This window comes from Fukomys damarensis, unplaced genomic scaffold (assembly GCF_012274545.1).
Source record: "Fukomys damarensis isolate Sample0158 unplaced genomic scaffold, DMR_v1.0_HiC HiC_scaffold_37, whole genome shotgun sequence".
Lineage (NCBI taxonomy): Eukaryota > Metazoa > Chordata > Mammalia > Rodentia > Bathyergidae > Fukomys > Fukomys damarensis.
Genome location: NW_022900949.1, coordinates 6,185,238 through 6,211,198, shown reverse-complemented (window position 1 = coordinate 6,211,198; position 25,961 = coordinate 6,185,238). Strand labels below are relative to the sequence as shown.

The 25,961-nt window shown below is 53.7% G+C and overlaps 1 protein-coding gene across 1 annotated transcript in view; it reads right to left on the bottom strand.

Moving 5' to 3' along the window:
- Positions 1–4,761: 4,761 nt before the first annotated feature.
- Slc44a2 (solute carrier family 44 member 2) overlaps positions 4,762–25,961 on the bottom strand; it is a 21,677-nt gene continuing 477 nt past the window's right edge. Inside the window, exons 2-24 of the mRNA XM_010635044.3 lie at positions 16,691–16,768; positions 16,013–16,061; positions 14,528–14,601; positions 14,329–14,413; positions 12,709–12,793; positions 12,505–12,618; positions 12,158–12,218; positions 11,943–12,066; positions 11,810–11,893; positions 11,617–11,729; positions 9,698–9,829; positions 9,515–9,614; positions 9,342–9,434; positions 9,137–9,221; positions 8,159–8,421; positions 7,995–8,089; positions 7,307–7,410; positions 7,159–7,232; positions 7,000–7,070; positions 6,770–6,858; positions 5,676–5,760; positions 5,049–5,215; positions 4,762–4,842 (exon numbers count right to left, since the gene is read on the bottom strand). Coding sequence (XP_010633346.1) covers positions 5,097–5,215; positions 5,676–5,760; positions 6,770–6,858; positions 7,000–7,070; positions 7,159–7,232; positions 7,307–7,410; positions 7,995–8,089; positions 8,159–8,421; positions 9,137–9,221; positions 9,342–9,434; positions 9,515–9,614; positions 9,698–9,829; positions 11,617–11,729; positions 11,810–11,893; positions 11,943–12,066; positions 12,158–12,218; positions 12,505–12,618; positions 12,709–12,793; positions 14,329–14,413; positions 14,528–14,601; positions 16,013–16,061; positions 16,691–16,768 — 2,177 coding nt within the window. The 3' untranslated portion in view covers positions 4,762–4,842; positions 5,049–5,096. The remainder of the gene's footprint in view (positions 4,843–5,048; positions 5,216–5,675; positions 5,761–6,769; positions 6,859–6,999; positions 7,071–7,158; positions 7,233–7,306; positions 7,411–7,994; positions 8,090–8,158; positions 8,422–9,136; positions 9,222–9,341; positions 9,435–9,514; positions 9,615–9,697; positions 9,830–11,616; positions 11,730–11,809; positions 11,894–11,942; positions 12,067–12,157; positions 12,219–12,504; positions 12,619–12,708; positions 12,794–14,328; positions 14,414–14,527; positions 14,602–16,012; positions 16,062–16,690; positions 16,769–25,961) is intronic.

Here is a 25,961-nt window from a genome sequence, read left to right as displayed (position 1 = left end):
GTGTTTGTGAGACGGTCTCGCTATGTAGTTAAGATTGAAGTGGAACTATGTAGCCCATGCTGGTCTCGAACTCACAACGATTCTCCTGCCTCAGCCTCCCAAATGCTGGGATTGCAGGCGTGCACCCCCATGCCCGGTTTAGCAAACACATTTTGAACTTGAACTTCTGCCAAGGAATCCTAGGCAGTTCTGAAGAACAGCCTGGCAAAGAACAGGGTTAGTTTAAGGATACTGAGAGCTTCAGAAGCTTCTTTTTTTTTGTTTGTTTTTTGGTACTGGGGATTGAACTCGAGTCCTTGCGCTTGCAAGGCAGGAGGCGGAATCACTGAGCTAAATCCCCGGCCCAGCGGTTGCAGTTTTTTTTGTTGTTTTGCCACAGGGTCTTGCCAGCGGTCCCTACTTTCCCAAGAGGAAACGGTGTCCTAGATTTTACCGAGCTCACAGCGCCCCCGAGTGGCAGAACAGGATGCGTGCTCGTGGTTTCTTTTATTTATTTTTCTGTTGTGCCAGGGATCAAACTCGGGCCCTTGTGCTTGCAAGGCAGGCAGTGGAACCACTGAGCCAAATCCCCAGCCTCGTTCTCGTTTCCTCCAGCGTTCATGTGCGAGTTAGACACCAGCTGAAGGTGCTTTTGAGGCTCGTTTCTCCAAGACAGCTCCCTTAGAAGAGGCCAAACAGGAGCAGGTGGGATTATGACTCTAGTAGCCCTGTGTTGGAGCATGCAAAAGGAAACGAAAATTACAGTTTTCTGATCAGAACCGCTTCCGTGATGCTGGGTGTGGTGTGGGTGTGGTGGCGCAAGCCTGCAATCCCAGCTCTCGGGAGGCTGAGGCAGGAGAATCACTGCGAGTTCCAGGCCAGCCGGGGTTTCAGAGCGAGACCCTGTCTCAAGAAGGGAGAGACAGCGGAATTAAAGGAGGTAAGGGAAGGAAACAGGATAAAAAAAAATGAGATATGTACACGTGCCAACTCCCAACACGTTGTGTAGCCATTATGTTCTGCAAATACGTGCTAATAAACATAAAATCTAAATGAAATGCCTGGGAGTGTACGCTCCTCAATCCGAGGCAGAAGTGTAATTGCCCGGCCTTGGGTCCCTGGACCGATCGGGCGGCGTGCGCCCCCCCACGCAGGACGAGTGCTGAACTGCACCCTTGTGGGTCCTTCCAGGGCCCCTACCCCCAGCACTTGTTTTGACTTCCCGCGTAGTTAATCGCATCAGCTCCATCTTTAATTATTTCTAAAACTTGAGCACTTTTTTTTTTGGAAACAGTCACTACATAGATCAGTCTGGCCTCGAACTCACTATGTAGCCTAGGATCGCTTCACATTAGCAGTCCCCCTCCCCTAACACCAGGTGCTGGAATTTATACATAAGTATGTTGCCCAGGCTGGTCTCAAACAGGCAGTCCTGCCTCATCCTCCAGAGTGTGGGACCACAGGCGCAAATTGACCTATCTCACCCCCCCTCAAGGCGGGACACCAAGGTAAAAGAAGTCTTTTTCAGGACTTGCAGGGACACCCAGCTGCCAGTTTTTGCCTTGTGGTCCTGGGGATAGAACCAAGACCACACTGAGCTGCATCCCCAGCTGTGTTTTTATTTTTTCTTTTGAGGTAGGATCTCTACATTTCTAAGTTGCCCATGCTGTGCTCAGACTTGCCATCCTCCTGCCTCAGCCTCCCAGAGTGCCAGATTACAGGCGTGCATTACCATTCCTGGCCCCATTGCCCATTTTTTAGGGTCCAGCTCCAAACTCCAGTCGTTGACCTGCAGTCTCCTTGGAATCCAGGAACAGCAGAGCCTGGCAGACCTCCCCCTGGCGAAGCCACCCCCTCGCCGCAGGAACAAAGGAAGCGCTGTCATCTGGGGGAAAACTGACCCCTCCCCACATCACGTAACCTGTCCCAAGATGCCATCAGCCAGACCTCAGGTTGGCCACAGTGATCTGTGCTGCCAGCTGTGCGCATCCCAACCGTTGCCTGTTTCCCTTTCTCTGTATAACATGTTTTCAAAGAATGAAGATGGGTCAGGGATTTAGCTCAGCGGTTCTGGCGACTGCCTCACAAGTGCAAGAACCCAAGTTCGATCCCCAGTACCGAAAAAGAATTAACGTGTGTTGAAGCTGGACATAGTACTGCACACCTTGGCTGTACATTCGGGGCCAGCCTGAGCTACATAGTGAGGCACTGTAAAGCAAGGACAGCCAGGCCGTGGGGAACCGGGGGTGCTGGGCAGTTGACAGCTCAGTCCCAGGGTAGGGGGATGTTAGATTAAAATGTGTTGAGTTAGGTGTGGTGGTGCACACCTATAATTCCAGCACTCTGGGAAGCTGAAGCAGGAGGATTGCAAATTAGAGACTGAAGTTGTCTCAATGAAAAATAGGGCAGGGATATACCTAAGTGCAAAGGCCCTGGAGTCAATCCCCAGTACCAAAAACAAAAACCAAGAGGTATATGTCACGTACCAAATCCCCTATGATGAATATAATCAGTAGGTATTGAAAACAGTACTCAAAAAAAAAAATTTTTTTTTTTTTTGGTATGGGGATTGAACTCGAGTCCTTGTGCTTGCAAGGCAGGCCACCGAACCGCTGAGCTGAATCCCCGGCCCTCAAAATTTTTTTTAATTAAAAGAAAATATTTTCATACGATGTACAATGTGTCCAGTGTTATGTCACCTACAAATGATTTAAAGTCTGCTGGAGGCTGGATGTAGATTTTATGCAAATACAGTGCCAGTTTATGTATGGGACTCCAGCACGCAGTTTGTTATCTGAGGGGTCCTGAAATAATCTTACACGGATTCCAAGGGAGGACTGTACTCCTAAAAGTGGGTGGGAAGCTGGGCATGGTGAGATCCCAGTTACTCTTGGAGGCTGAGGCAGGAGGATCCTGGCAAGTTGAAGGCCAAGCCAGGCTGGGCTACAGAGCAAGACACTGTCTGAAAAAAAAAAACATAAAACATACAGCATATGTTTAGCGTGTGTAAGGTCTTAGTTTGAGCCCTCAGCAGCAAAACGAAAAATACAAACTACAATGGCAAACGCAAAGAAAAAGTGGGTAGGACCCATTTCCAGCGGGGGCTTAGCAAGGCAGTCCCCATGGAAACGTCCCAGGCCAGATGACGTGGAGGCGGTGACAGGAGTGGCCACCAGGAGGCAGCAGTGAGCCCGTACCTGGGGTGACCCCTGTGTAGACAGAGCAGCGGTCCAAGGCCGTGGTGGGGCCGCACCCTTGAGGGGCACCAAAGACCCAGGGCTGGGAGGTGGGTGGGTGTGGCCACCTCCTGGGCCCCAGGGACCAGGAACTGAAAAGGGCCCTTTGTTAGCCAGGCGCCTTCAGGAGAAACCTGAGCTGCCCGCCTGGTGGAATCTAGGCCGAGATCCAGGACAGCAGACCGTGGGCTTCCTGCCCCTCCTTCCCTTTGGAAAGTGGCCCCAGCTCAGAAAATCCCAGAGCCTTGCAAGCTGGGGTCCCCTACCAGCTGCTCTCTGTCCCCCACAAACACACAGGCGGGGACCCATATGGTAGGCACTTTATTAGTGGTCGGTATGCAGTTACATATGCACAGGGCTGTGGGGACCCGATGGGGACAGTGGCAGGCTGGCGGCAGGCACAGGAAGTGGGGGACCCCAGGCCTGAATTCGCCTGGGTACTGGATGGAGCTGAGGGGCGAGGCATGAAGCCCCGAGGGTTTCGGGAAGCGGCAGGTGAAGTTTAACAAAGTTTGGCAAAGGGATATCCAAGGTGTGACGTATCTGGGCAGAGCCCTTCCACCCCCCAGGGCAGTCTCTCTCTCTCCCCGCGGGCCTGCCCTTCCCCACTAAGGCCATTAGCATCATCCTCCGTGGCCCAGCTCCCCCAGCTCAGTTCAGCCTCTCCGGCTGGGAGATGCCCCGCCCCACCCCGCCTACCCCAGCCACAAATAAAAGGCACTGCCTGGCGGCTCCATCCAGCTGTGGAGATGCGCGTGAAAGCTAATAGACCCTTTAACTCATGTCCAGGTTAAAAAAGAATAAATTCATCCTGTGGCGGACAGACTCAGTCCTCCTTGGAACGCAAAGCTGGAGTTCAAGGCGGCCGGCTGTTCCCTCCTGTACGAACATGGTCCTTCCCACGGTCTGGCTTCCACTCAGGAAGTGTGAAGGAGCCAGCAGAGGCCCAGCCACCTCCCATCCTAGAGGTCTGACAGATGTGTCCCCATCCAGGCCAGTGAGGGTTGGACTGACTTATTTCTCTTTTTTGGTTTTTTGAGACGAGAGTCTTGCTATGTAGTCCAAGCTGGCCTTGAACTTGCAGCAATCCTCCTGCCTCAGCCTCCCCAGTGCTAGGATTACAGGTGTGTCCCCAGCTGGATTGAATCTTTTCGTCCCAGTCTTGTGAGGTTGCTGGGAAAACTGAGTGCCCCTTGATTTAGTTAGGTGATACCTCGCATCCTCCAGGCCCCAGAAATCAGCAAGGGCTGGATCAGGGGCAGGAGGCAGACAGGCAGTGATCAGACTTCTAGCCTGGCAAGCACCGCTGGGAAGCATCTGTCCTGAGAGGCTGGGAGAAGCGAGGGCCTTTAGGACTCTACCAGCTCCTTTTTCATTTGTGTTTGTTTTTTGAGACAGGGCTCACTATGTAGTCCAGGCTGGCCTTGAACTCACTGTATAGCCCAGGCTAGCTATACAGAGATCTTCCTGCCTCGGCCTTCCAAGTGCCGGGATTACAGGCATGCACCACCATGCCTGCTTTAGGACTCCACCAGCTTCTTGTTGGTCTTGTTCAAGAGTTTCTTGAGGGTGGAAGACATGAAGTAAGGCCTCTCAGCAGAGCCATCGTTTCGCTCCAGATCCTCCACTGTGGAGAGATGCCCCAGAGCAGGTGGCGTGAGATGCAGGCTACAGGCAAAGGCCTCCGAGGACGGGGTGGGGGGTCAGGGGAATGGGGGCCACCGAGAAGCCTCGGATGGTTAGCAAGCAAGACACACTGGGACCAAGAGGGCGGACTGCAGGGGGCTCGGCTCGGCCGCGGGATCCCCACACTGGCAGGGAGGGAGCCCCCACCTGTACCCAACGTCCAGGGGACGCGCGGCCCCGCGCCAGTTTCCCTCACTACTCGACTTCCGCCCGCTCGCCCTCCTCCGCACTCCCCTTTAACAGGATGTCTCTCAGCTCGGGCGACATGAAGTAGGGTCGCTCCTGAGAGCCGTCATTCCGCTCAAGATCCTCACCTGGGGCCCCCAGGAACCAGCAGGGGGGAAATGGGGGAGGTCAGGAAAGAGGGGGGGGAAGGGAGGCAGGGGAAGGACGGGGAAGCCAGCAGGCATGGAGAAGAGGAAGAGAGAAGAGAAAACAAAAGAAAAAACAGACAGACGGAAAAGACCAGAGTTAGTGGCAGCCACAGGTCCCCCACCCCCACCCCGGGAAAGCCAGAAACTCCAAAGCCGAGGACCCACGGGGACAGTGACCCAGGGGCAGGCAGGGCCAGGGGACCGGGACGCAGTCACCCCGAGCACAATGAGGAGGCCAAGAAGACAAGCTGCGGCCAAGGACGAGGGACAGCCAGGCCCTGGGGGAGCGGGGGGGTGCTGAGCAGTTGACAACACAGTCCCAGGGGAGGGAGATGTTAGATTCAGTGGGGACAAGGAACTCTGGGCCCCACGAGCCTGCGGAGAGGGAGGGGTCACTCACAGAAGCAGAGGAACAGCGTGTCCACACACATGCCATAGACGCTGAAGAAACCGTGGGCAATCAGGTAGGAGCCGACAATGACTGTCTGGGCGGAGAGAGGCAACATAATGTTATGACCCACACCCTGTCCAGAGCAGCTCCCTACTAGCCGTGTCCCTCCCCTAGTATGGCAACATGTCACTTTCCTGCTGGCAGGGACCCCTCATCCCTGTAACTCACTTTGCATCCTTCAACCCCAGGGCCTTTGTATATACTGTTGCCCCAACGACTGAAGTCTACTTCATGCCCCATCATTGTTCTGCTTTTAGCTGTATCTCCGAGTCCTAAGGTATCACCTGCTCCGGGAAGCTGTGGTTGATCCTGAGACCCTGTTTTATGCTCTCTTGGCACTGTGCACCCCGCCTCAGGCTTCCCGTTGAGGGCACTGTGTGGGTTTCGTGCCCACATCCTTACTGGACACATCACCACTTTTACGGCTACATCCCTAGCAATCTGGCGGCTCCCTGGCCTTGGGAGCTGCCTGATAAACATCTGTTGACTGAGGCCAGTAGACAGATTCAAGAACTTGTCCAGAATTATTCCTCCGGGAACCAGTAAGTAGAGGAACTAAGATAAAAATCTAGGTCACTGGACTCCAAGGATTGTACTATCTTTAGGATGAACACTCACCCTTCCAAAGCCCTGTCATTTCCTTGCTTTTATCTCTTTTTTTTTCCCCCTGGGACTAGACCCAGGGCCTTCTCACTGAGCTACACTCCCAGCCCTTTTTATTTTGAGACATGGTCTTGTTGAGTCATCGAACTGCCCGTGCTGGGCTGGAACTTGCAATCCTCCTGCCTCAGCCTCCCAGACAATTGGGATTCCATGTACAGCTCAGTGATATCACCCTTGACCAATGTCCATTTACCTAAAAGCTGTAAGGCCTCTAAAGAGAAGGAACCCTCCCACCTCAGCACCTGGTACGTGGTAGGTCCCGAGTCCGTATTTGTGAACTGAATAAAAATCCCTCACCTCATTCACATGTATCCTACGTCAAAAGAGACCAAGCAAATCCCGACCTGCCCGGGCCCTGATCTGAACCCAAAGGTCCCTACCAGTATAGGAACCCAGTAATAGTTGAGAGGTGGTGCTGTGTCTTGCACGATTCTGATGCGGTGGGTGAAAAAGAAGAAAGCCAGGATCCCTGGAGGGGAAAGGAAGCCAGAGAGTTGAGTGTCCGGCTATAGGAAAAGGGCCTCCGCCCTGTCCTGAAGGATGACGTCCCAGGAGTCACGGGGCCGAAGGTCCGCGAGTCGCTCCCCGTCGCCTGGGCGGCCACACTCACCCACACTACCCACAATCAGGAGTTTGCCCAACAGGAAGAGGAAGTCAGTAACTTTGTCCAAGACGGCCACCCTGCAGGGAGCAATGAGGGGCTGCAGTGAGTGTGGACCCCGGGACCGGGGAGGCAGGGAGGCGGGAAGAGGACAGTGTCGCCCCTGACCTGATGATGTTCCTCATGAGCAGGAAGAAAGCGTTCCTGGCAGAAGTGCAGAAGTTGGTGCCGTAGATGGCGATCTGGAGGGGAGAAGGGGTCAGACCCGCACTCTCAGCGGGAGCCGCTGGGCTGGCTGAGACCCGGGCCCACTCACCATGATGTAAGCGTTTCTGTTGAGGAACTTAATGAACTTCTCCAGGCACCAGAAGCAACACTTGAGACAGGTCATGAGAAATTTGGCAAATTTGTTCTCCGCAGCTGGAAGAGATGGGAAAGGCGGCCAGGGTGAGAGGAGAGGGGCCCGGCTTGGCAGAGACTCCAGCTCCTTATTACACACCCTCTTCAGAGTCCAGGATTCACGGAGCCCAGCCCCTCTGAGATAGAGAAGAGACCATCTCCAGAGCCTTCCGCCCCGGCCCTGAGGAGACCCAATCAGAAAGCCGTTCAGCCCAGCCTGCAAGGTAAAGCCCAATCACACTACACGCTGCTGCCTAAGCCCCGCCCCCTACACGCAAACCAGTCTCTGTGGCCTTCCCGGCCCCACCCTCAAAGTAAACCAATCCCCATAGAGCTTCCTCTGAGGCTAAAGAAAGCAGCGTTAGTCCGGCCCTTACAGCAGGAGGCAGCCATGGGCCAGGCCTCTAGAAACGCCACACAGTGAGCTCAGCTGCTTGTCCACCGAAAACCAATCACGTAAGCCCTTTAAATTCATGGGTCCAGGCAAAACCAAGTACTAGCCCACTCTTTCAGCCCCACCCACCGCCCAAGCAAGAGCCAATCGTAGAGGGTCGCTCGGCCCCACCCCTCTGTGAAAGCCAATCCTAGCCCTACGGGAGCCTCACCTTTTAGGCGCTGATCCAAATACTCGAGTATCACCCGGATAACCTGCACAATGGCTAGAATGAGGGAGCCGAAGGCCAAGGAGCCTGTGTGGTACCTGCAGGCATAAGGGTGGTCAGTGATCGGGCCAGAACTCCACCCCATCGGGTCCCCAACCCTGGCCTACCTGAGCGCTCGGCCAAAAGCAGAGAAGAGCGGGAAGGCGGGCATGTCGTCTGGCTTGCGCAGGGCCCAGTAGTAGGACGCAAAGGCCCCAGCCAGTGTGACCTGCCCCAGCGCCAGCACGAAGTTGGCCAGCCAGAAGAACATGAAGACATTGAAGATCTGCAGGCCCAGCAGCGCGCGGTGGTAGCCGGACTCCCCGCCATAGAAGGCAAACTGGCAGCTGGCTTTGGGGCAGGAGCGGGATTCGGTGGAGTTGAAGAAAGTCTGGGAGAGGGGCAGGGAGTGGAGTCAAAACACAGGGACGGGCGTTCAGAGCGGGCTCCCAGGGCTTCATCGGGGAGCGGGTGACACCACGGTAAAACAGGTCTTGGGGATCCGAGTGAAGTCAAGAAAGGAAAAGGGCAGGGGATCTGGCTCAGTGGTTCCGCCGCCTGCCTCACAAGCACAAGGGCCAGAGTTCGGTCCCCAGAACCAAAAAAGAAAGAAAGAAAGAAATGAAGAGTTCAGGACAAGGGCTGTGGTAAGCAAGGAGGGAGGGAGATTTAGCAAGAAGAGCCCTGATGGGGGGGGGACAGGGATTAAGATAAAACGGAAAGAGGGGCGGGCGAGGTGGTGCGCGCCTAGAATCCCAGCACTCTGAGAGGCTGAGGCAGGAGCAAATTCGAGGAGAGCCTGGACCACTTAGGGTTTTAGCAAGACCCTGGACCAAACAAAATAGAATAGTTTCAAAAGGGATGGGGTGAGTTCAGTGTGATGACCCTGGCTTCCATCTTCAGCACCACACAAAAAGGGGGGGGCTGGGGATGGGGCTCAGCCCCAGCGTGGGGGGCAGGCCTGGTGGATCAGTTCCTGGCTCCCCGCAGGAGGGTGCCAGACCCCGGTTTAGGCGCCGTGTCCCCCACACCCAGCTCGGAGCACACAGAAGGCCCCCAGTGTTTGCCGAGGCGTCACCTGCCCTCCCTCGCCCGGGGACACCCACCTCAGGATTGCAGGTCTTGCCGGTGAACGGGCAGGAGGGATCGTCCAAAATCTTATAGACGGCTTCGTTGGAAGTAGACAGGAAGCTAGTGGCTTGTTAAGGAAATCTGGGGTTTGGGGACTGGGAACCCCAGGGACCTCCCGGAAAGGATCTGACACTACCAGGTCCCCTCCCTCCCGGCTCACAGGCGGGGCTGGGTAGATACACGGCAGTGCTGGCCCAGTATGCGATGCAGAGACACAGCAGAAAGAAGGTGACCAGCGGATACAGCAGGGAGCACATGACGTAGCCCACGGCCCTGGGGAGCAGCAACAACAGGCGTCCGGAGCCGGCCCTGGGGACAGCCCCACCCCGCAATCTGGCGGCACCCGCCCCTACCTGCTCGCTTCTTTGATGAGCGCGATGGCTATGAGAATTCTCTTCCGGAGAAAGATGAGCAGCAGGATGATGACGACTTCAACAATGCTCAGAATGATCACTGCGAGGGACCCAGACGGAACTGCTTGGCTGCGCAGCCCCTCCCAGGACTCCCGCGAGGCAGGACTGGGGGCGGCGACTCACTGAAAGCCATCCAGGTCTGGCGTAAGTGCAGGTACACCCGGAAGTCTGTCTGGAAGCCTAGGTCCACCAGCGAGATGTCCGAGCCGGCCTCCCCACGCAGGCGGGCGTACTCCATGTAACAGTGAAATATCCCTGCACACAGCCACAGCCTCAGCGCACTGCTTTTGCCTCATCCTCGCTCAGGTTTTGGGAGGACTGAACCCAGGACCTTCATATTGAGCTCTATTATTATTATTATTATTATTATCATTTTTTGGTACCGGGGGTGGAACTCGGGGGGGTCCTTGCGCTTGTGAGGCAGGCAGCAGAAATAATGAACTAAATCCCTGGCCCTCTATTTAAAAAAAAAAAAAAAAAAAGCACTAAGTTCCCCTTATGGGACTTGAGATCTTCCTGCCTCAGCCTCTCAGAGTGCTGGGATTACAAGCACAGGCCTCCATGCCTGGTTCCTTAACACTTTTTTTTTTTTTTTTTTTTTTTTGGTACCAGGGATCAAACTTGGGACCTGGCGTTTGCCAGGCAGGTGGCAGAACCACTGAGCTAAAAATCCCCGACCCGCTTCACACTCATTGAACAGAAGCAGAGACTGAGGCTGGGGGAGCCTCCCTGTGTATGCTTTTGCCTCAAGACCGCTGTACTTGCTGTTCATTCTCAAACCCTCGAAGGTTTTCAGGTTTCTCACGTCAATTCCCCCACACCCTGAGGAATAGAAGCTACCAGAGAACAAGCATTTATCCCGTTTCGTTCATTACTGTAAGCCCACCGCCTGGAAAGCTGCCCAGGGCACAGGCACTCAATACATGTTTGATGAATGAATGAACGAACACATCTTGGGTGTGACCGCGAAGTGGGACAGCACAAAGGACTTTCAGCCTTTCGCTGAGCTCTCTGTAAAATAAAATCGTGAGCTAAACACGGCGCACACCTGTCACCCAGCAATCAGGAGGCTGTGGCAGGAGGATCACAACACAACTTCAAGCCCAGCCTGGACAATTTAGCAACTTAGCCTGAGAACATGTCTCCAAATAAAAATAAAAAGGGCTGGAGATGGAGCTCGGCGTGAAGGACCCCGATTTCATCTCCACTACTGCAAAAACAAACAAACTAACTAAGCACCTAACTAAAAACCACTATTGAGGGACAGATTTTTGTTTTCCTCTTTGGGTACTAGAGACTGAAGCCCGGGAGTGATAAGCTGTATCCCCAGCCCTTTTTTTTTTTTTTTTTTGGTCTGTTTGTTTTGTTTCTGATTTTATTTTTAGCCCTTTTTGAGACAGGGTCTCATGAAGTTGCCTAGGCTGACCTTAAACTTGCAATCCTCCTGCCTCAGCCTCCTGGAGTGCCAGCATTGTTCATGGGAGTAGGCCACTGTACCTGGCCAATATGAACATTTTGATACCTTTGTCCATAGACTGGATGGCCAAGAACTCATCTGCCTGGAAGTTTCAATGAAAAGTCAGGGAATGAAGCACTGGTTTACAAGCAAGGCTCAGGTTGCCACAGCGTGAGCTGCACAACGCTTCCCAGACTTAATCCGCACACTGTCTCCTTCCAATTAAGCCTCCCAAGTGGTAAATACTAATTATCCCCATAAAACGCACCATGAAATTGGGGCACAGCGAGCCTTACTCACTTGCCTACAGACACTCGACTAGTAAGTGGCAGGGTCCCGATGTGGTCCCTGGGATTCAGGCACCAGAGTATGCATTCCAACCCACTCGCTAATGAACCTGCCTGACTGCTCAGGAGGCTGAGGCAGGAGGATCACCCTGAGTCCGAGGTCAGCCTGGGGCTACATGGTGAGTTCAAGGCCAGCCTGGGCGACATAGCAAGATCCTGTCTCCAATAAAAGGCAGGAGGGGAGACCACGTTGTAGAGCTGAGGCAGGGGCGGGAGGGTCCTGGGAGGGGGAGCCGCACCGTAGCCCAGCACCAGAATGACCATGACGATCATCACCCAGACCATGACGCCGGCCAGGAAGCGGAGCAGGATGACGAACAGGAGACCGAGCACCATGGCGATGACCAGGCCTCTGCGGATCAACAGTCGTGAGCAGATCCTACCCCCGGCAGCCAGGCAGGGAGCCCTGGGCACCCCGCCGGCCCCACCTACATGACAATCCAGTACCAGGACACGGTATAATCTTCAAATATCCGCATGGCCAGCTGCCGGGCCTCCAGGATGCCGTTGGCCTGCCTGGGGGAGGACGGGGTGGCCCGGGTCACAGCCTCTCCCCGGGCCCCGCACCCTTTCCTCCACCAGCTCCGTGATGTTCTTCCGAGAGCCGTGCCCGTCCTCATAGGTCGTCGCGTTGCCCACCATGATGACCCCCTTGTGGGCGTGGATGGCCGGGAAGCATCGCTGGGCCACTGCGCACGAGCAGGGAGCCAGAGAGTCAGCCCGAGCCCCGCAGCCCCCGCCTCCGCCCACCCCAGCTGAGCTCAGGCGACCCAGACTCACAGGGTTTGCTGGGGATGAGGACAGCAGGACATTGGCCATCCCGAAGCACCTCAGCCACACTCTGTGAAAAGGGAAAGAGAAGCTGGGCGTGGTGGGGCCCACCTGTGATCCCAGCACTTGGGAGGCTGAGGCAGGAGGATTGCTGTGAGTTCGAGATCAGCCTGGGCTACATAGTGAGTTCCAGGTCAGTCTCAACTACATAGGGAGACCCTGTCTCAAAAAACCAAAAGCAATAAGAGAGGGAAAGAGAAGGAGAGAGAGAGAGAGAGAGAGAGAGAGAGAGAGAGAGAGACAGGATTTCTTTTCCCCCAGGCAGCACCCTACCTCAGGCTACCTTGCTTGCTCACCTTTTTATCACTGTGGAAGTCAGGGACACAGAAGTGCTTGTAATATGAAAACTCCGGAGTGTTCCAGGCGTTGAGGAGGGTGAGATAGCGGTCAGGACACTTCTCCACGCAGATCTAGGCGGGAAGAAGGATGGGGAGGGGTGGTGGAGCCCGGACTTGGTTTCACCCCACATTCCTGGGGGTGTGGGGGGGAACAAGAGGTACCTGGGGGGTGGGGCACTGGAATTCCAGCAGGACCAGGGGGCTGGCACACTTCACAATGTTGAAATAGAACAGGAAGGGCTTGTTCCTGGGGTTGGAGAAAGGAGAATGGAAACTGTTGAGACAGCTCAGCCACCATATGTAAAAATCATCATGGAAACAACAAAAAGAAACAGCAGCGCCGGCTACATCACTCCAGACCCTGGTCTAGGTTTTACACAGGGACTAGGTCTTAGGGCTTCTTCTAGATGTCCGCCCCAAAGCCTCATGCAGTCATAGGCGGGACTTTTCAGAGGTGGCTGGATCTAGAGAGGACCACACTGGAATAGACTCATGGTGCCATGCAAACCCTGAGTAGCCTGAATAAGATATAAGGGGTGGAGAGAGCTGCGGCCATCCCTTGCTGTTTTTGCTACCCTCTGCCCACCACGAACTATTTCCCCTCTGCCCCGCCGCCCCGCCCTGGAGCCAGCCGACTGTGGACTGAAACCTCTGCAAACTGAGCTAAATAACCCTTTCCTCCTTTAACTCTGGGTGTTGGGTATTTTGTCTCAGTAACAAAAAAAAAAAACAACTAAGACACTAGGCCATCTAACAACTCTCTGAAAAAGGGCAACTCTATTTTTGAGTCAGGGACTTGCTGGCACCAAGTTGCCCGGGCCGAGTTTGCACTTGCAACCCTCCTGCCTCAGCCTGCCTGCCAGAGTGCTGAGATTATAGGCCTGCACCATCATGCCCAGCTGTTTTCTTTCTTTCTTTTTTTGAGACAGGGTCTCAGTATGTAGTTCATGCTGGCCTAGAACTTGTGGCGATCTTCTTGCATCTTCCTCCCAAGTGCCAGGCTTACAGGCATATGAGACCACACCCAGCTTCTTTTTTTTTGTTTTTTGAGACAGGGTCTCACTAGGAAGTCCAGCCTGGCCTGAAACTCATAGTGTAGCTCAGGCTGGCCTCAAACTTGCAGTCCTCCTGCCTCAGCCTCCCGAGTGCTAGGGTTACAAGTGTGCACACCAAGCTGGGAGAGGGTCTTATGATACAGACTTTTAAAGAACATGAAAATTAGAATGTGACTTAGAGGTAGATCGAAGTCAATCTCTAGCACTGCCAAAAAAATAAAAAATAAATAAAATAAAAGACAGCTGAGGCATGATCTTTCCTGGGCAATTTGGCAAGGCCTTGACACAGAATAAAAAATAAAAAAGGGCATCTGGGGATGTGTGAAAGCCCAGGACTCAATGCCCAGCACAAATCAGTGTTAAGAACTAGACACGGTAGCACACACATGTGAGCCCAGCACTCAGGAGGCTGAAGCAGGAGGATCACTGTGAGTCGGAGGCCAGCCTGGGAGAAAAGTGAGTCCAAGGCCAGCCTGAACTACACAGTGAGACCCTGTCTGGAAAGAGAAAAAGTTACCTAGAGACAGACAATCTACAGACTAGGGGATGTGTCTGTATGTTCTGTATAAAGAAACACAGCAACCTTTCTATGAGGGACTCTGGAGCCCATGGACACAGGTATCTGTGGCAATCCCGGAACCGTGGGGCAGCTGGAGGCCAGGAGAACAGGCTCCTGCTCCCAGCCCAGCCCAGCCCAGCCCAGCCAGTCCCGGGTGCTTGGACTCACGCATTCTTGGTGCCCTTCTGGCCGCAGAATTCACCTCGGCTGTCCGTGGGGTAGATCACCTTCCGAGGGTCCCCGTGGGTCCAGGCTGTGGAGGTGCCAGGGCCATTGAGGCAGGGCCACTCAGCAGCAGCGGCCCCACCCCTGCCCTGGGCGGCGGTGTCCCCGCCCTCCTCAGGCCTGGCCCTGTCCCCTTACTCACCGATAAGGCCCACAGCCACATAGCCCACGATGGCCAGGAAGAGGAGGACACAGCAGATGACGTCCGTGCAGCCCCTGGGGAGGAAATGGGATGGTATCTGAAACCCGGTCTGCCCAGCGGGGCCTGCAGCCGCGAGTTAGGTGCACCCACATTGCCGAACCGTGGTTTGTTTGTTTTTCATTTTGAGACAGCTTCTGACTGTCACCAAGGTGCCCATGTTGGGACTGAATTTGCAACTCTCCTGCTTCAGCCTCCCAGAGTGCTAGTGCGCCACGCTCTGCTGCATGAAGAAAGTCTTGTATTTCTTTTTTTCAGTACTGGGGATCAGACTCAGGACTCTGTGCTCGCAAGGCAGGTGGCGGCACCACTGAGCTCAATCCCCTAAAGTTTTGTATTTCTAACCTCCCCCCAAAAGCCCACATTCCCTCCCCAAAACACCCTGCCAGCTGTGTGCAGGGACCTGCACCAATGTTCTCCTCTACTCGGAGAAGCGGTCTTGTGCACACAACTCCCAGGGCCCAGCAGGCAACGGCGGGACCTTCTCAAAAAAAAGCCCACAGTGGGCTGGGGATTTAGCTCAGTGGTGCCGCTGCCTGCCTCGAAAGCACAAGGTCCCGAGTTCGTTCCCCAGTACCAAGAAAAAAAAAAAAAAAAAAAAAGCTCGCAGCACTCTGACGACTGAGGCAGAAAAATCACAAAGTTCAAATCCCACCTGAGCAAGTTAGTGAGACCCTGTCTCACAATAAAAATAAAAGGAGTAGCGGGTGTAGCTCAGTGGTAGGGTGCTTTCCTAGCATGTGTGAGCTCCTGGGTCTGATCCCAGCCCCGCAAAAAGAGTAAATAAATAAACGAAGACCATGCCAATTAGTTCAGAGCAGAACGTGTCAGTTCTTTATAATCTATACTAATCAGGGAATGCAATCTGCTTTTTTTTTTTAAATTGCAGTACTGGGGATCAAATGCTGGACCTTTGCGCTGAGCTACACTTCCATCTCTTTTTAATTTTCCATTTAAAGGCAGAGTCTTGCTAAGTCATTAAACTGCCCAGGTTGGGCTCCAACTTGCAATCCTCCTGCCTCAGCCTCCCAGAGTGCTGGGATGGCAAGCTTGGCTATTGTTTTCGATGACATTCTGTGACTCATTTTTAGCCGAATGGGGCCTCTTTCCTTAACCTGTGTTTACAGTACCTCCTGTGCCATATATGATCTGATTTAGTCTTTGCTTTGGTTTTTTCCCCCAAGATCTCTTTGTGGGGCTGGGGTGCAGCTCCACGGCAGAGAACTTTCCCAGCACTAGGAGGCCCCGGGTTCCACCCCAGCACAGTGCGCCCACCCATTCCCAAGGAGACTTTCTGCAGTGGAGAAATGAGGCCGACTGTCCGTCCAGTCTCCAACAGACCGGACCAGATATGGGGAGGAGGCAGAAACGGGGGCTGGGTCTTCCCAGCAGGGACGCGGCCCCTCCCCCAGGAATCCCAGCCCTTACCTGTTGTAAATAGGTCCCTTGAAGGTGGGGTCGTACTTCTGCGGGGTTCCTGAAAGTCAACAGGTTTAAACTGGACGGTCAAAGAGCTGGACCCAGAAGGGCCCGGAGACCTTTTCTCCCCATGCCCTTAGAGGGCTCAGGCCGGGCAGGAGACCTGGTGCCAGGCGCCTGCTTCCCTAATCCAGGCCACCACACCCAAACCCAAGTCTGTCTACACAGGGGGAGGCACTGGCGGTGGCCCGGAAGGGCGGCCAGGGAAGGAGACCGTAAGGCGGGCAGGCGACAAGGACCGAGGTGGAACCGAGGGAGAGGATCTAGGGGACTCTTGAGAGGTAGCTGCGCGTAAGAACTGGGAGTTAAACTGGGCGTGGTGGTCCCCCGGCCTGTAATCTCAGCCATCAGGAGGCTGAAGCAGGAGGATCGCTGTGAGTTCAATGCCAGCCCGGGCTCCAAGGCCGGCTTGAACTACGAACTGAGACCCTGTCTGGAAAACCCACATTAATAATCATGATACGAATGATAGTAATAACACAACAAAAACACTAGATAGAGTGAGGGATGCTGGCTGGCTCTGGGGGCTCAAGTGGGGGGATCCTGCCATTCCAATCTCCCTCCCCAAGGTCTCCCCACCCCGTTCTCCGCAGCGGCCAGCCCGGAGTGCAGAGGGACTCAGCCTACCGCGCTTGCCGTAGTAATGAGGCCGATCGCTCCCTGCGCCCCCACCGGAGCCTGGCTGCGCCCCAGGCCTGGCCCACCCTGCCCGGAGTGGAAACTGAGCCCCCGGAGGAATTTCGGAGAACCGAGACCAGGCAATAGGTGTAAAAGCGCCCAAACCACTAGGCCAGGTGTTTGTTATTTTGGTTTGAGCTTGGGTCTCGCTATGTTGGCTTAGTCCTTGGTTCACGCGATCCTCCTGCCCCCACCGGAGCCTGGCTGCGCCCCAGGCCTGGCCCACCCTGCCCGGAGTGGAAACTGAGCCCCCGGAGGAATTTCGGAGAACCGAGACCAGGCAATAGGTGTAAAAGCGCCCAAACCACTAGGCCAGGTGTTTGTTATTTTGGTTTGAGCTTGGGTCTCGCTATGTTGGCTTAGTCCTTGGTTCACGCGATCCTCCTGCCTCAGCCTCCAGAGTAGCAGTTCTTTGGTCTTCAATGTTTTCTTCCAAATTTTTTTTTGGGGGAAAGGACATGTTGGGATGGAGCCCAGACCACGCACAGGCTAAGCAATGACGCTACCACTGAGCTACATTTAAAAAAAAAGAGCCATGGTAAAACATTTAGAGAGTTAAAATAGTAATAACTATCTGCATCTCTTGTCTTTCTCGAAAACTGAAGAGCAGGGTGAAGAGTCTGTAATCCCAGTGGAGGAGGCTGAGGCAGGAGGATTGAGAGTTCTAAACTGACCTGGGCAAGGTAGTGAAAAACCTGTCTCAAGACCCACCCACCCACCCCCCAAAAAAGTATAAAAGAAACCCAGCATCAGAAATCAGGCATGGGTATGGCGTGGTGGCCCACGCCTGTTATCCCAGCACTCGGGAGGCTGAGGCAGGAGGATCACGAGTTCAAGGACAGCCTGTGCTACGTCTCAAGACCCTGTCTCAAAACCAAACCCAGCTCCCGCCCCCAGGAGTGCCTCTCACTAATTCAGCTGTCCCTAAAGAAAATGCTACATCCAGGAGGCCCAGAGCACAGCCTTCAGCGAACAGGCAAGGGGTGACCGCCAGCCGTGTCCTTAGGTGACCAGGACTCCCAAAGACACCAGCTCCCAGCCACATGCCTCTTCTGTTTCCAACCCCATGGACCCTAAGGGACACCTACGTCAAGATTCACCCCAAGACAGCTCTGAACATCTGGTCCTCGTGCCCTGTGCACATTTTTTTTTTTTTTGGTGGTGCCGAAGATTTTTATTTCAAGACAAGATCTTACTAAGCTCTGCCCAACTTGCAATTCTCCTGCCTCAGCCTCCCAGAGCACTGGAATCTTGGGTGTGTGCAGCCTCACCTGCGGAGATTCCTCTTTATCTCACCTGCACTCTGCCTCCAGCCCCATCCACCACCAGCCTTTCCTCACAGCTACCTCCTCAGGCTTCACCTTTACCTCAGACCTGGGACAGATCTCCTGCTGGGCCACCGCAGCTTCCTGTCCCTTCCCCCACCTTCCTGTGTGACAGTCTGAGGTGCCTGTGACCGCCTGAGTCAGGTCACGTCACTGCTCTCCTCAGGACCCCCCACGGCACCTACCAAGCTTGGAGGAAAAGCCCAGCTCCTCTCTGTGCCCCACACTGCTGCTCTCACTTCTGCCCCCTCTCCCTCACGTGCTAGCTTTCAGCCTCTAGGGCCTCCTGGCTTCCCAGAGACTCCCCAAGCCCAGCCCACCCCAGGGCTTTTGCACAGGCTGTTCTCACCCTCTTAGGTTGCCTCTCACCAAACTGTCAAATAGTGAGGCTGGGGGTAGAGTGTCTGCCTAGCACATGTAAGGCCCTGGGTTCCTTGCCCAGCATGAAGGAGGGAAGGAAGGAAGGAAGGAAGGAAAGGAGGGAGAGGGAGGAAAGAAGGATGCCCTTTTCATATCTCTATTTTTTTTTTAATAAGTAGGAAGCTCGTTTTGGATTTTTTTTTTCCACTACCAGGGATTGAACTCAGGACCTTGTGCTTTTGATCCCCAGCATGCCACCCCCTCTTTTTTTGGACAGGGTTTTGCTACATAGTCCAGGCTGGCCCTGAATTCACTAGGTAGCCCAGGCTGGCTCTGCATTCAAGGCGATCCTCCTGCCTCAGCCTCCTGAGTGCTGGGATTACAAGCATCCACCACCAGGCCAAGCAAAAGAAATAATGTAATACGTGACTAGCAACACTTTCTCAGATGGCAGGGAAAGAATAAATCTCTCTATCAGTAGTACTAATGTGCACTTGGATGAAAATAAATGTAATCCCAGCACAGAGCAAAACAAATTCCACATGGATTAATCATGCAAATATATCAAGAGTCAAAAAACTATTACAAGTATGAGGAAAGTAAGTCTCCTAACTGGGAGCAGGTGAGGTGTAAACTGAGTGGGCGGGGAGGGGAGGGATAAGGGAGACCGGAAGTTACCGAGTTAGCTGGAATGTCCGCCTCTGATGAGTGCTCACAGCACCCACGTAAAAACCTCACAGAACCTCTTCCCCACACGAGAGAATTTCCAGCCCACTCGAAGGCAGAGGAAACTAAGGGTCGGGGAACGGGAAGTAGCTTTTGAAGTCACCCAAGAGTCTCATTCTCAATCCAGGTGTATGGGGGGCAGTAAGTGGGAGCCACAGAGGGTGTGGGAGCGGGAGCGTGACAGGGCTGAACTAGGGAAGGGAGAACATGGGGACACTCGGGCTCTCAGGCAGCAGAGATTGCTCCTGAGTTACCCCTGTGTGAAATGGAACTAAACACGCAGAGAGCGGATGCCTGGCGTAAGGCTGGCTCTCAGGAAATATAAGCAGGAACACTGTTAATGCGTTCAGCGGTGCCATTAGCTCTCATTAACCTTGGCTGGGTGGAGATGGAGCTAGAGAGTTGCAGATGCCGATAATACTAATGGTTTCTGATCGCTGAGCCCAAGCCAAGCCCCGCAGGGAGAACAAGATGAAAATTTGGGAGCTGCAGATAAGAACAGTATTATGCCCCCGATTTGCTTGCTTGCTTTGCTTTTTTTTTCTTTTGTTTTTTGGAGGCAGGATCTTGTTATGTAGCCCAGGCTGGCCTCGAACTCCTGGCAATCGTCCTGCCTCAGCCTCCTGTGTAGCTGGAATGACCCTGGCACCCCTGGCTTCTTCCATCCTTAAAGCCACCAATCACATCAGATGACCACTGTCAGTCTTGTGATCACCAAGTTCCTTTTCTTTCTTTCTTTCCTTTTTTTGTACCAGGGACCAAACTCAGGACCTTGTACTTGCAAGCAGGTGCAGCACCACTGAGCTAAATCCCCAGCTAAGGGTCCTGTCCAGGAACCCACCTGCCCCGCCTAGAAGGAGCTATCACAAGGTCCGCCCTTCAGCAACGGAACCTGGACCTTTCTTGCTATGTAAACTAACTTTCAAATCTTCTGGTTAGTGCCATTGTTCCTTCCTGCCTTTCTTTTGTTCCTACTGGGAATTAAACCCAGGGCCTTCACCTTGAGCTACATCCCCTGCCTATTTTATTTTGAGACAGGGTCTCACTAAGTCGCTCAGGCTGGCCTCGAACTCAGATCCTCCTGCCCTGGGAATATGGTTTTTCCCCTCCAGAACGCAAGGAGTTCACTCCCCATGGTGAGGTATGGGTGGAGAGGAAGAAGCTTATTAACAGACTCTGGTGTTTAGAGGTGGGGTTTGGGGCCAGGGATGTTGATGTATGCCCATGAGCCTAGCCTTCAAGGAGGCTGAGGCAGGAAAAACACCAGAGTTGGAGGCCAGGCTGTACTACATAGAGAGACCCTGCCTTAATCCCGGGAGAGACAGTACTGGGGTAAAGGGAAGAAAAGCTGGGCTGTGAGAGAAGCCAAGTTGGGGAGACGCCCCGGAGGGCCCAGCAGCTGGCCCACCCAGACTGTGGGCGTGGGAGATAAGCCACGGGCTGGGGCTGTCCAGTCACAAAGCTCCTGCCAGGACATCAAATGCCACCCAGCCCCCACGGCTCCCGGACACAGGCCAAGTCCCCAAGGGCTGCAGCTGGAAGGCTCCGCCCCCGCAGCCAGCCTGCCATGGCCTTCTCAGAAGTCTCGGAGAGGAGAAGCCACCCCAGCTACCCAGACAGCCCCTCCCTCAGAAGCTTCAGGAACAGCAGCTGAGTAGGAGGGATGGGAAGAGCAGACCTTTAGGAACCATTATGTTTTGGGGTGGGTGTGTGTGTGTGTGTGTGTGTGTTTTAAGTCAGGGTCTCGCTGTGTGTAGCCCAGGCTGGCCTTGAACTCACTATGTAGCCCAGGCTGGGTTCAAACGCATGGTGACCCTCCTGCCTCAGCCTCCCGAGTGCTGGGATTACAGGTGCACCCTGCCTAGCTAACTGTCTCTTTTTTTTTTTTTTTGGGTACCAGGAATCAAACTCAGGACCTTGCCCTTGGCAGGCAGGCATCAGAACCACTGAGCTAAATCCCCCGGCCCTATCTGTACCTTTTTAAAGCTCCTTGGGCTAGTTTAATGGAGAAAGTGGTAGTAGCCCCACAGTGGAATACTATGTAGCCTCGTAAAAGTGTGAAATAGGCCCAGCCTTGGTGATAGGAAAGTATGTTAAATCATGTGCTCCTGTTTAGTCACAAAAGTAGAGGACAGAGAGAACGGGGTACCAAGATGAAGAAAGGAAACCGCAAAATAAGCTCAGCTTTAGCACAAGACTTGGCTCTGGATTCCAATGCCACCACCAAGGAAAAGTAGAGGTTAGAGAAATAGTAGATTTTTGTTGTTGTTGTTCTGTGTTACTGGGTAATGAATGCAGGGCTTCTGCACTGAATTCCTCCTTTCAAACATTTTCAGACGGGGTCTCCCTAAATTGCTTGACTCTAGCTTGCAATCCTCCTGCCTCAGCCTCCCAGAGTGTTGGGATTACAGGTGTGCGCCACTTGCAAATTTAAAAATCTGCTGCGGGGCCTGGGATTTAGCTCAGTGGTGCTGCCACCTGCCTCGCAAGCGCAAGGTCCTGAGTTTGATCTCCGGTACCAAAAAAAAAAAAGTCAAAAACAAAATAAAAACCTGCTGCAGTCAGGTGGGACACACGCCTGTGATCCTGGCACTCGGGAGGCTGAGGCAGGATTGCCTCGAGTTTGAGGCCAGCCTGAACTACAAAGCAAGACCCTATGTCAAAAACAACAACAACAAAAATCTGCTGTGTCTGTGTACAGTAAACAGTATCTGGAAGGAGAGAAAAGGGAAATTGTTTTGAACAGGAAGTGACAGCTCAGGGTAGAGGTGAACGGAGTGACTTTTTTTCCAACCTGATTTTTTTCTCTTGATAAGCTTATATTTATATACACTGCTTAACACGTAAACCAGTTCGCTCACAACCTCCTCCAACAAACATCCCTGGAGCAAAGACTGTGTGCCAGGTTCTGTTCTAGACTGAGACAACTGCAGTGGACAGAAGATGCTGCCGGGCACCTACAATCCCAGCACTCTGGAGGCTGAGGCAGGAGGATCACCATGAGTTTGAGGCCAGCTGAGGCTACATAATGAGTCTGAAGCAGCCTGAACTGCATAGCCAGACCCGTCCCAAATACACACACACACACCATCACCACCACCAACAACAACAACGATGCTGTCCCTGTGTGATTCACATTCATGAAAGAACACAAGAGTCAAGATCAGCCAGGCATGGGGGTGCAGGCCTACGATTCCCAGCTCTCTGCATCGCCATGAGTTTAGGGCCATAGTGAGACCCTGTCTCATAAAACGGAGAGAAACAGAGCCAGGGATTTAGCTCAGGGGCACCGCCGCCTGCCTCACAAGTGCAGGGTCCTGAGTTCGATCCCCGGTACCCCCCCCACCAAAAAAAAAAAAAAAACCCCAGAGAGAAACACGAAAATACAGAGTAAGCTCCAGAAGGAGACTTGTTGACTGCCTTAGCTCGGGGCTGAAGACGGCTGGCGGAGGGCTTTGCAAAAGTCTCTTTCACACAGAAAGCTGAAGTCTTTGTGGTTTGGGGGTTATTTTTTAGTTTGAGTCTGGCTGCCCCCAAAGAGACACTATATTAATCTCATGGTGTAAGCTTTGAAAATCGTCTATTTCGATTTTTTACTTTGCATTTTCAGTTAGAAAGGTAGCTCTGTGTGGACATATTGCACCAAATATGATTTTTTTCCCATTTGTTCCTAGGTGTGGTGCTTCAAGAGTGCAAGGCAAGCGCTCTACCACTGAGCTACACCCCTCAAGCTCTAATTTGTTGGGCAACAATGTCTTTCTAAATGGCACAGGACTGATCTCAAACTTGCAATTTTCCGGCCTCAGCTTGCCACACAGCTGGGATCACAAACATGCATCAGGGCCCCTGGCAGAATCTGCCTTTTTTTTTTTTTTTTTTTTTTCCTACTCGGGATCAAACCCAGGGCCTTGCACATCCTAGGTGGTTCTCTACCACTGAGCTACAACTCCAACCTTTTTTTTTTTTTTTAAGACAGGGTCCCACTGTGGTGGGACACACCTGTAATCCCAGCACTTGGAAGGCTGAGTCGGGAGGATCTCTGTGAGTTAGAGGCCAGCCTGAACTATAGTGAGATCCTGTCTCAAGACAACGACAACGAAAGACAGGGTCCTGCTAAGTTACCCAGGCTGGGCTCAAACTTGTGATCCTCCTGCCTCCTCTTTTTGAATAGTTGTGATACAGGCGAGTGCCACTGTGCCCAGGTGAAATCTGCTTCTTAAGCAAGCACCAGAATTTCCCTAGAAGTTTGTCCTCCCTGGTTAGAGGCTATTTTTCTGGGCTCTAGAATCCATGTGCTGCCCAAGTCAGAGTGGACAGGAAAGTAGGGTGATGCCTGTTGCTGACATCCGCCAGGGCCCAGAGCCATTTCCTGGCTTTCCTGTGAGCTGCAGACTTCCTATCCAGATACCCAGCTGTGCCAAAGAAGGAGCTTCCTGCCCTGCCCAGGCCATCCCAAAAGACACTGCGACTTCACAGGGAAGTCCCCTTAGCTCATGGAAAAGCCACCGTTGTCACCAGCCCCAGGGGCTCCCTGAGCATGAAGGGCTCCTGGGGCAGCTTGCAAAATGCTTCCCAAACCCGGTGTGGTGATAACCTGCCCATAATTCCAGCACTCAGGAGGATCATTATGAGTCCAAGGCCAGTCTGAACTATAGAGCTAGACCCTGACAAAAAAACAGAACAAAGTCGAGCGCGGCGGCGCTCGCCCATCATACCAGCACTCAGGGGGCTGTGGCAGGAGGATCGCTGTGAGTTCGAGACCAGCCTGGGCTACATAGTGAGATCCAGGTCAGTCTCAACTACATAGTGAAACCCCATCTCAAACAAAAAACAAAAAACAACAGAACAAGAAACAAACAAACGAAAAAGAATTTGAAGCCAGCCTGGGTTACATACTGAGACATTGTCTCAAAAAAGGCAACAAAAACTAAACCAGATGCCAACTATAAACTAGAAGTCTTTCACACACACACACACACACACACACACACACCTCTTTAGTTTTGCTAAGTCAAGGTCTTGCTATGTAATTCAGGCTGGCCTTGAACTCCCTGGGAGCCTCCTGCCTCAGCTTCCCAGGCACTGGGATCACAGCCTGTGCCCTACCAAGCGCAGCCCAGTTGAAGTTTTCAGCTCAGGCCCCTCTGTGCCTCAGAGGGGGAAGTAATTAAGCCAGTGTGTGGTCTGTTTGCTGTTCCTTCTGCCTAGAACACACAACCTACCAATCTTCCCACGGCCAGCTCCACGGCCAGCCCTCAGTCACCTAAAATAGATGCTGATGATTCTGCCACACATGGTGTCCTGTTCCCTGCTTCACAACCTTAAACAACCTACAATTACACGTCTCTTCTCTGTCCACTGCCTGTGGACTGAGATCCCGCTGCCCTGCCCACTGCTGGCTTCCCAGTGTCCAGCGCTCTGCCCGGAACAGCTCAATACGTACTTGCGGATCGGGGCTGGGGCTGCAGCTCCTGAGTGCCCGCCTAGCATGTGAGAGGCCAGGTCCCAGCTGGCCAGCCTGGCTCCACAAACAAGACAGGACTGGTGGAAGGAATGTGCTGTCAGACCTGCAGGACAGAGGTCTCCTGTGCTGCCTCCGGGGTGAGCCTGGCAGGGCCTGGGCGAGCTTTCTCTACTCCTTCCTTAGGCTAATTAAAGTCTGGGTGAACTCTATCATTGTCTGCTCGGCCCTCCACCCTCAGACTTAATGGAGACTAACGATTCCTCGGGTGCTTAGCCAGCACCCCAGTGTGCCATGTCCACCCACATCAGAGACATCCAGCCACAACCCAGGGGTGCACAGCACGAGCAGATGTAGTCTGAGGCTGGAGTCAAAGCCATGGTGGGGAGGTGCTTTGGAGGTCTGGGCAGAGAGCTTCCAGTGCTGGGGGGGGATCAGCCCACTCTCTGCTAGGCTGGGCAGGGCTGGGCAGGGTCCCAGTCTCTCCATGTTTCTCCCTGAAGCCCTCTTCCCTTTTCTTTTCTTTTCTTTTTTTTTTTTTTTTTTTTTTTTAGAAAAGGTCTTGCTATGCAGCCCAGGCTGGCCTGGAAGTTGTAGTGATCCTCCTGCCTCAGCCTCCCAGCTCCCCTGAGTCTCCTGAGGCCACAGTCCCTGAGGGGAGAGGAGACCTCATGTTGTTTTCCTTCATCATTTTCAGCACCCCCCCCTTTTCCCAAGCAGTTTCCAGGAAGTTCTGGTCACACAGGGATAATGACAGAACCCCCTCACCCCTGAGGTGGTGCCACTTGTATCTTGGCCCAAATTGAGCCCTGGGGACCCAAGATAAGGGACTCAGAGGAAACACCTAGGCCCACAACAGAGTCCTCTGGGAGTCAGGCTGCACCCTAGGGGCGACAAGAAGGAGGGGCCCCCATTCTGGGCCCAACTGGGGGGGCTGCTCCTGAAGCCGCCCTCAGGGGCTTACAGAGGTGGTCCGCATAAAATAACAAGCAGGCGCCCCAGCCCCTCACACAGGCTGGGGAAAGTTTCTCAATGGTTTCCGGCTTCCTTCCTCACCGGAGGCGCCCTTATTTCCGCCCTTCCAGACACCAGGCCAGACCTGGTGAGCTCCAGTCCCAGGGTTCCGTCTCTCCAGCGTTGCCTCAGTTTACCCATCTAGCCAAAAGCCCAGAATGGTTACGGGGCGCAGGGGCGGGTGCGAAGAACGGAGAGGGGACGAAGGAGGTAGGCAGCAGGAAGTGGACAAAGGGGTCTGGAGAGGTTGGAGGCCCTGCTCCAATCCCCGGGGGGCGAACTCGCGCCTCCCCTCCCCCACGTACCACCTGAGTCGCCCAGATAACGGGACCTC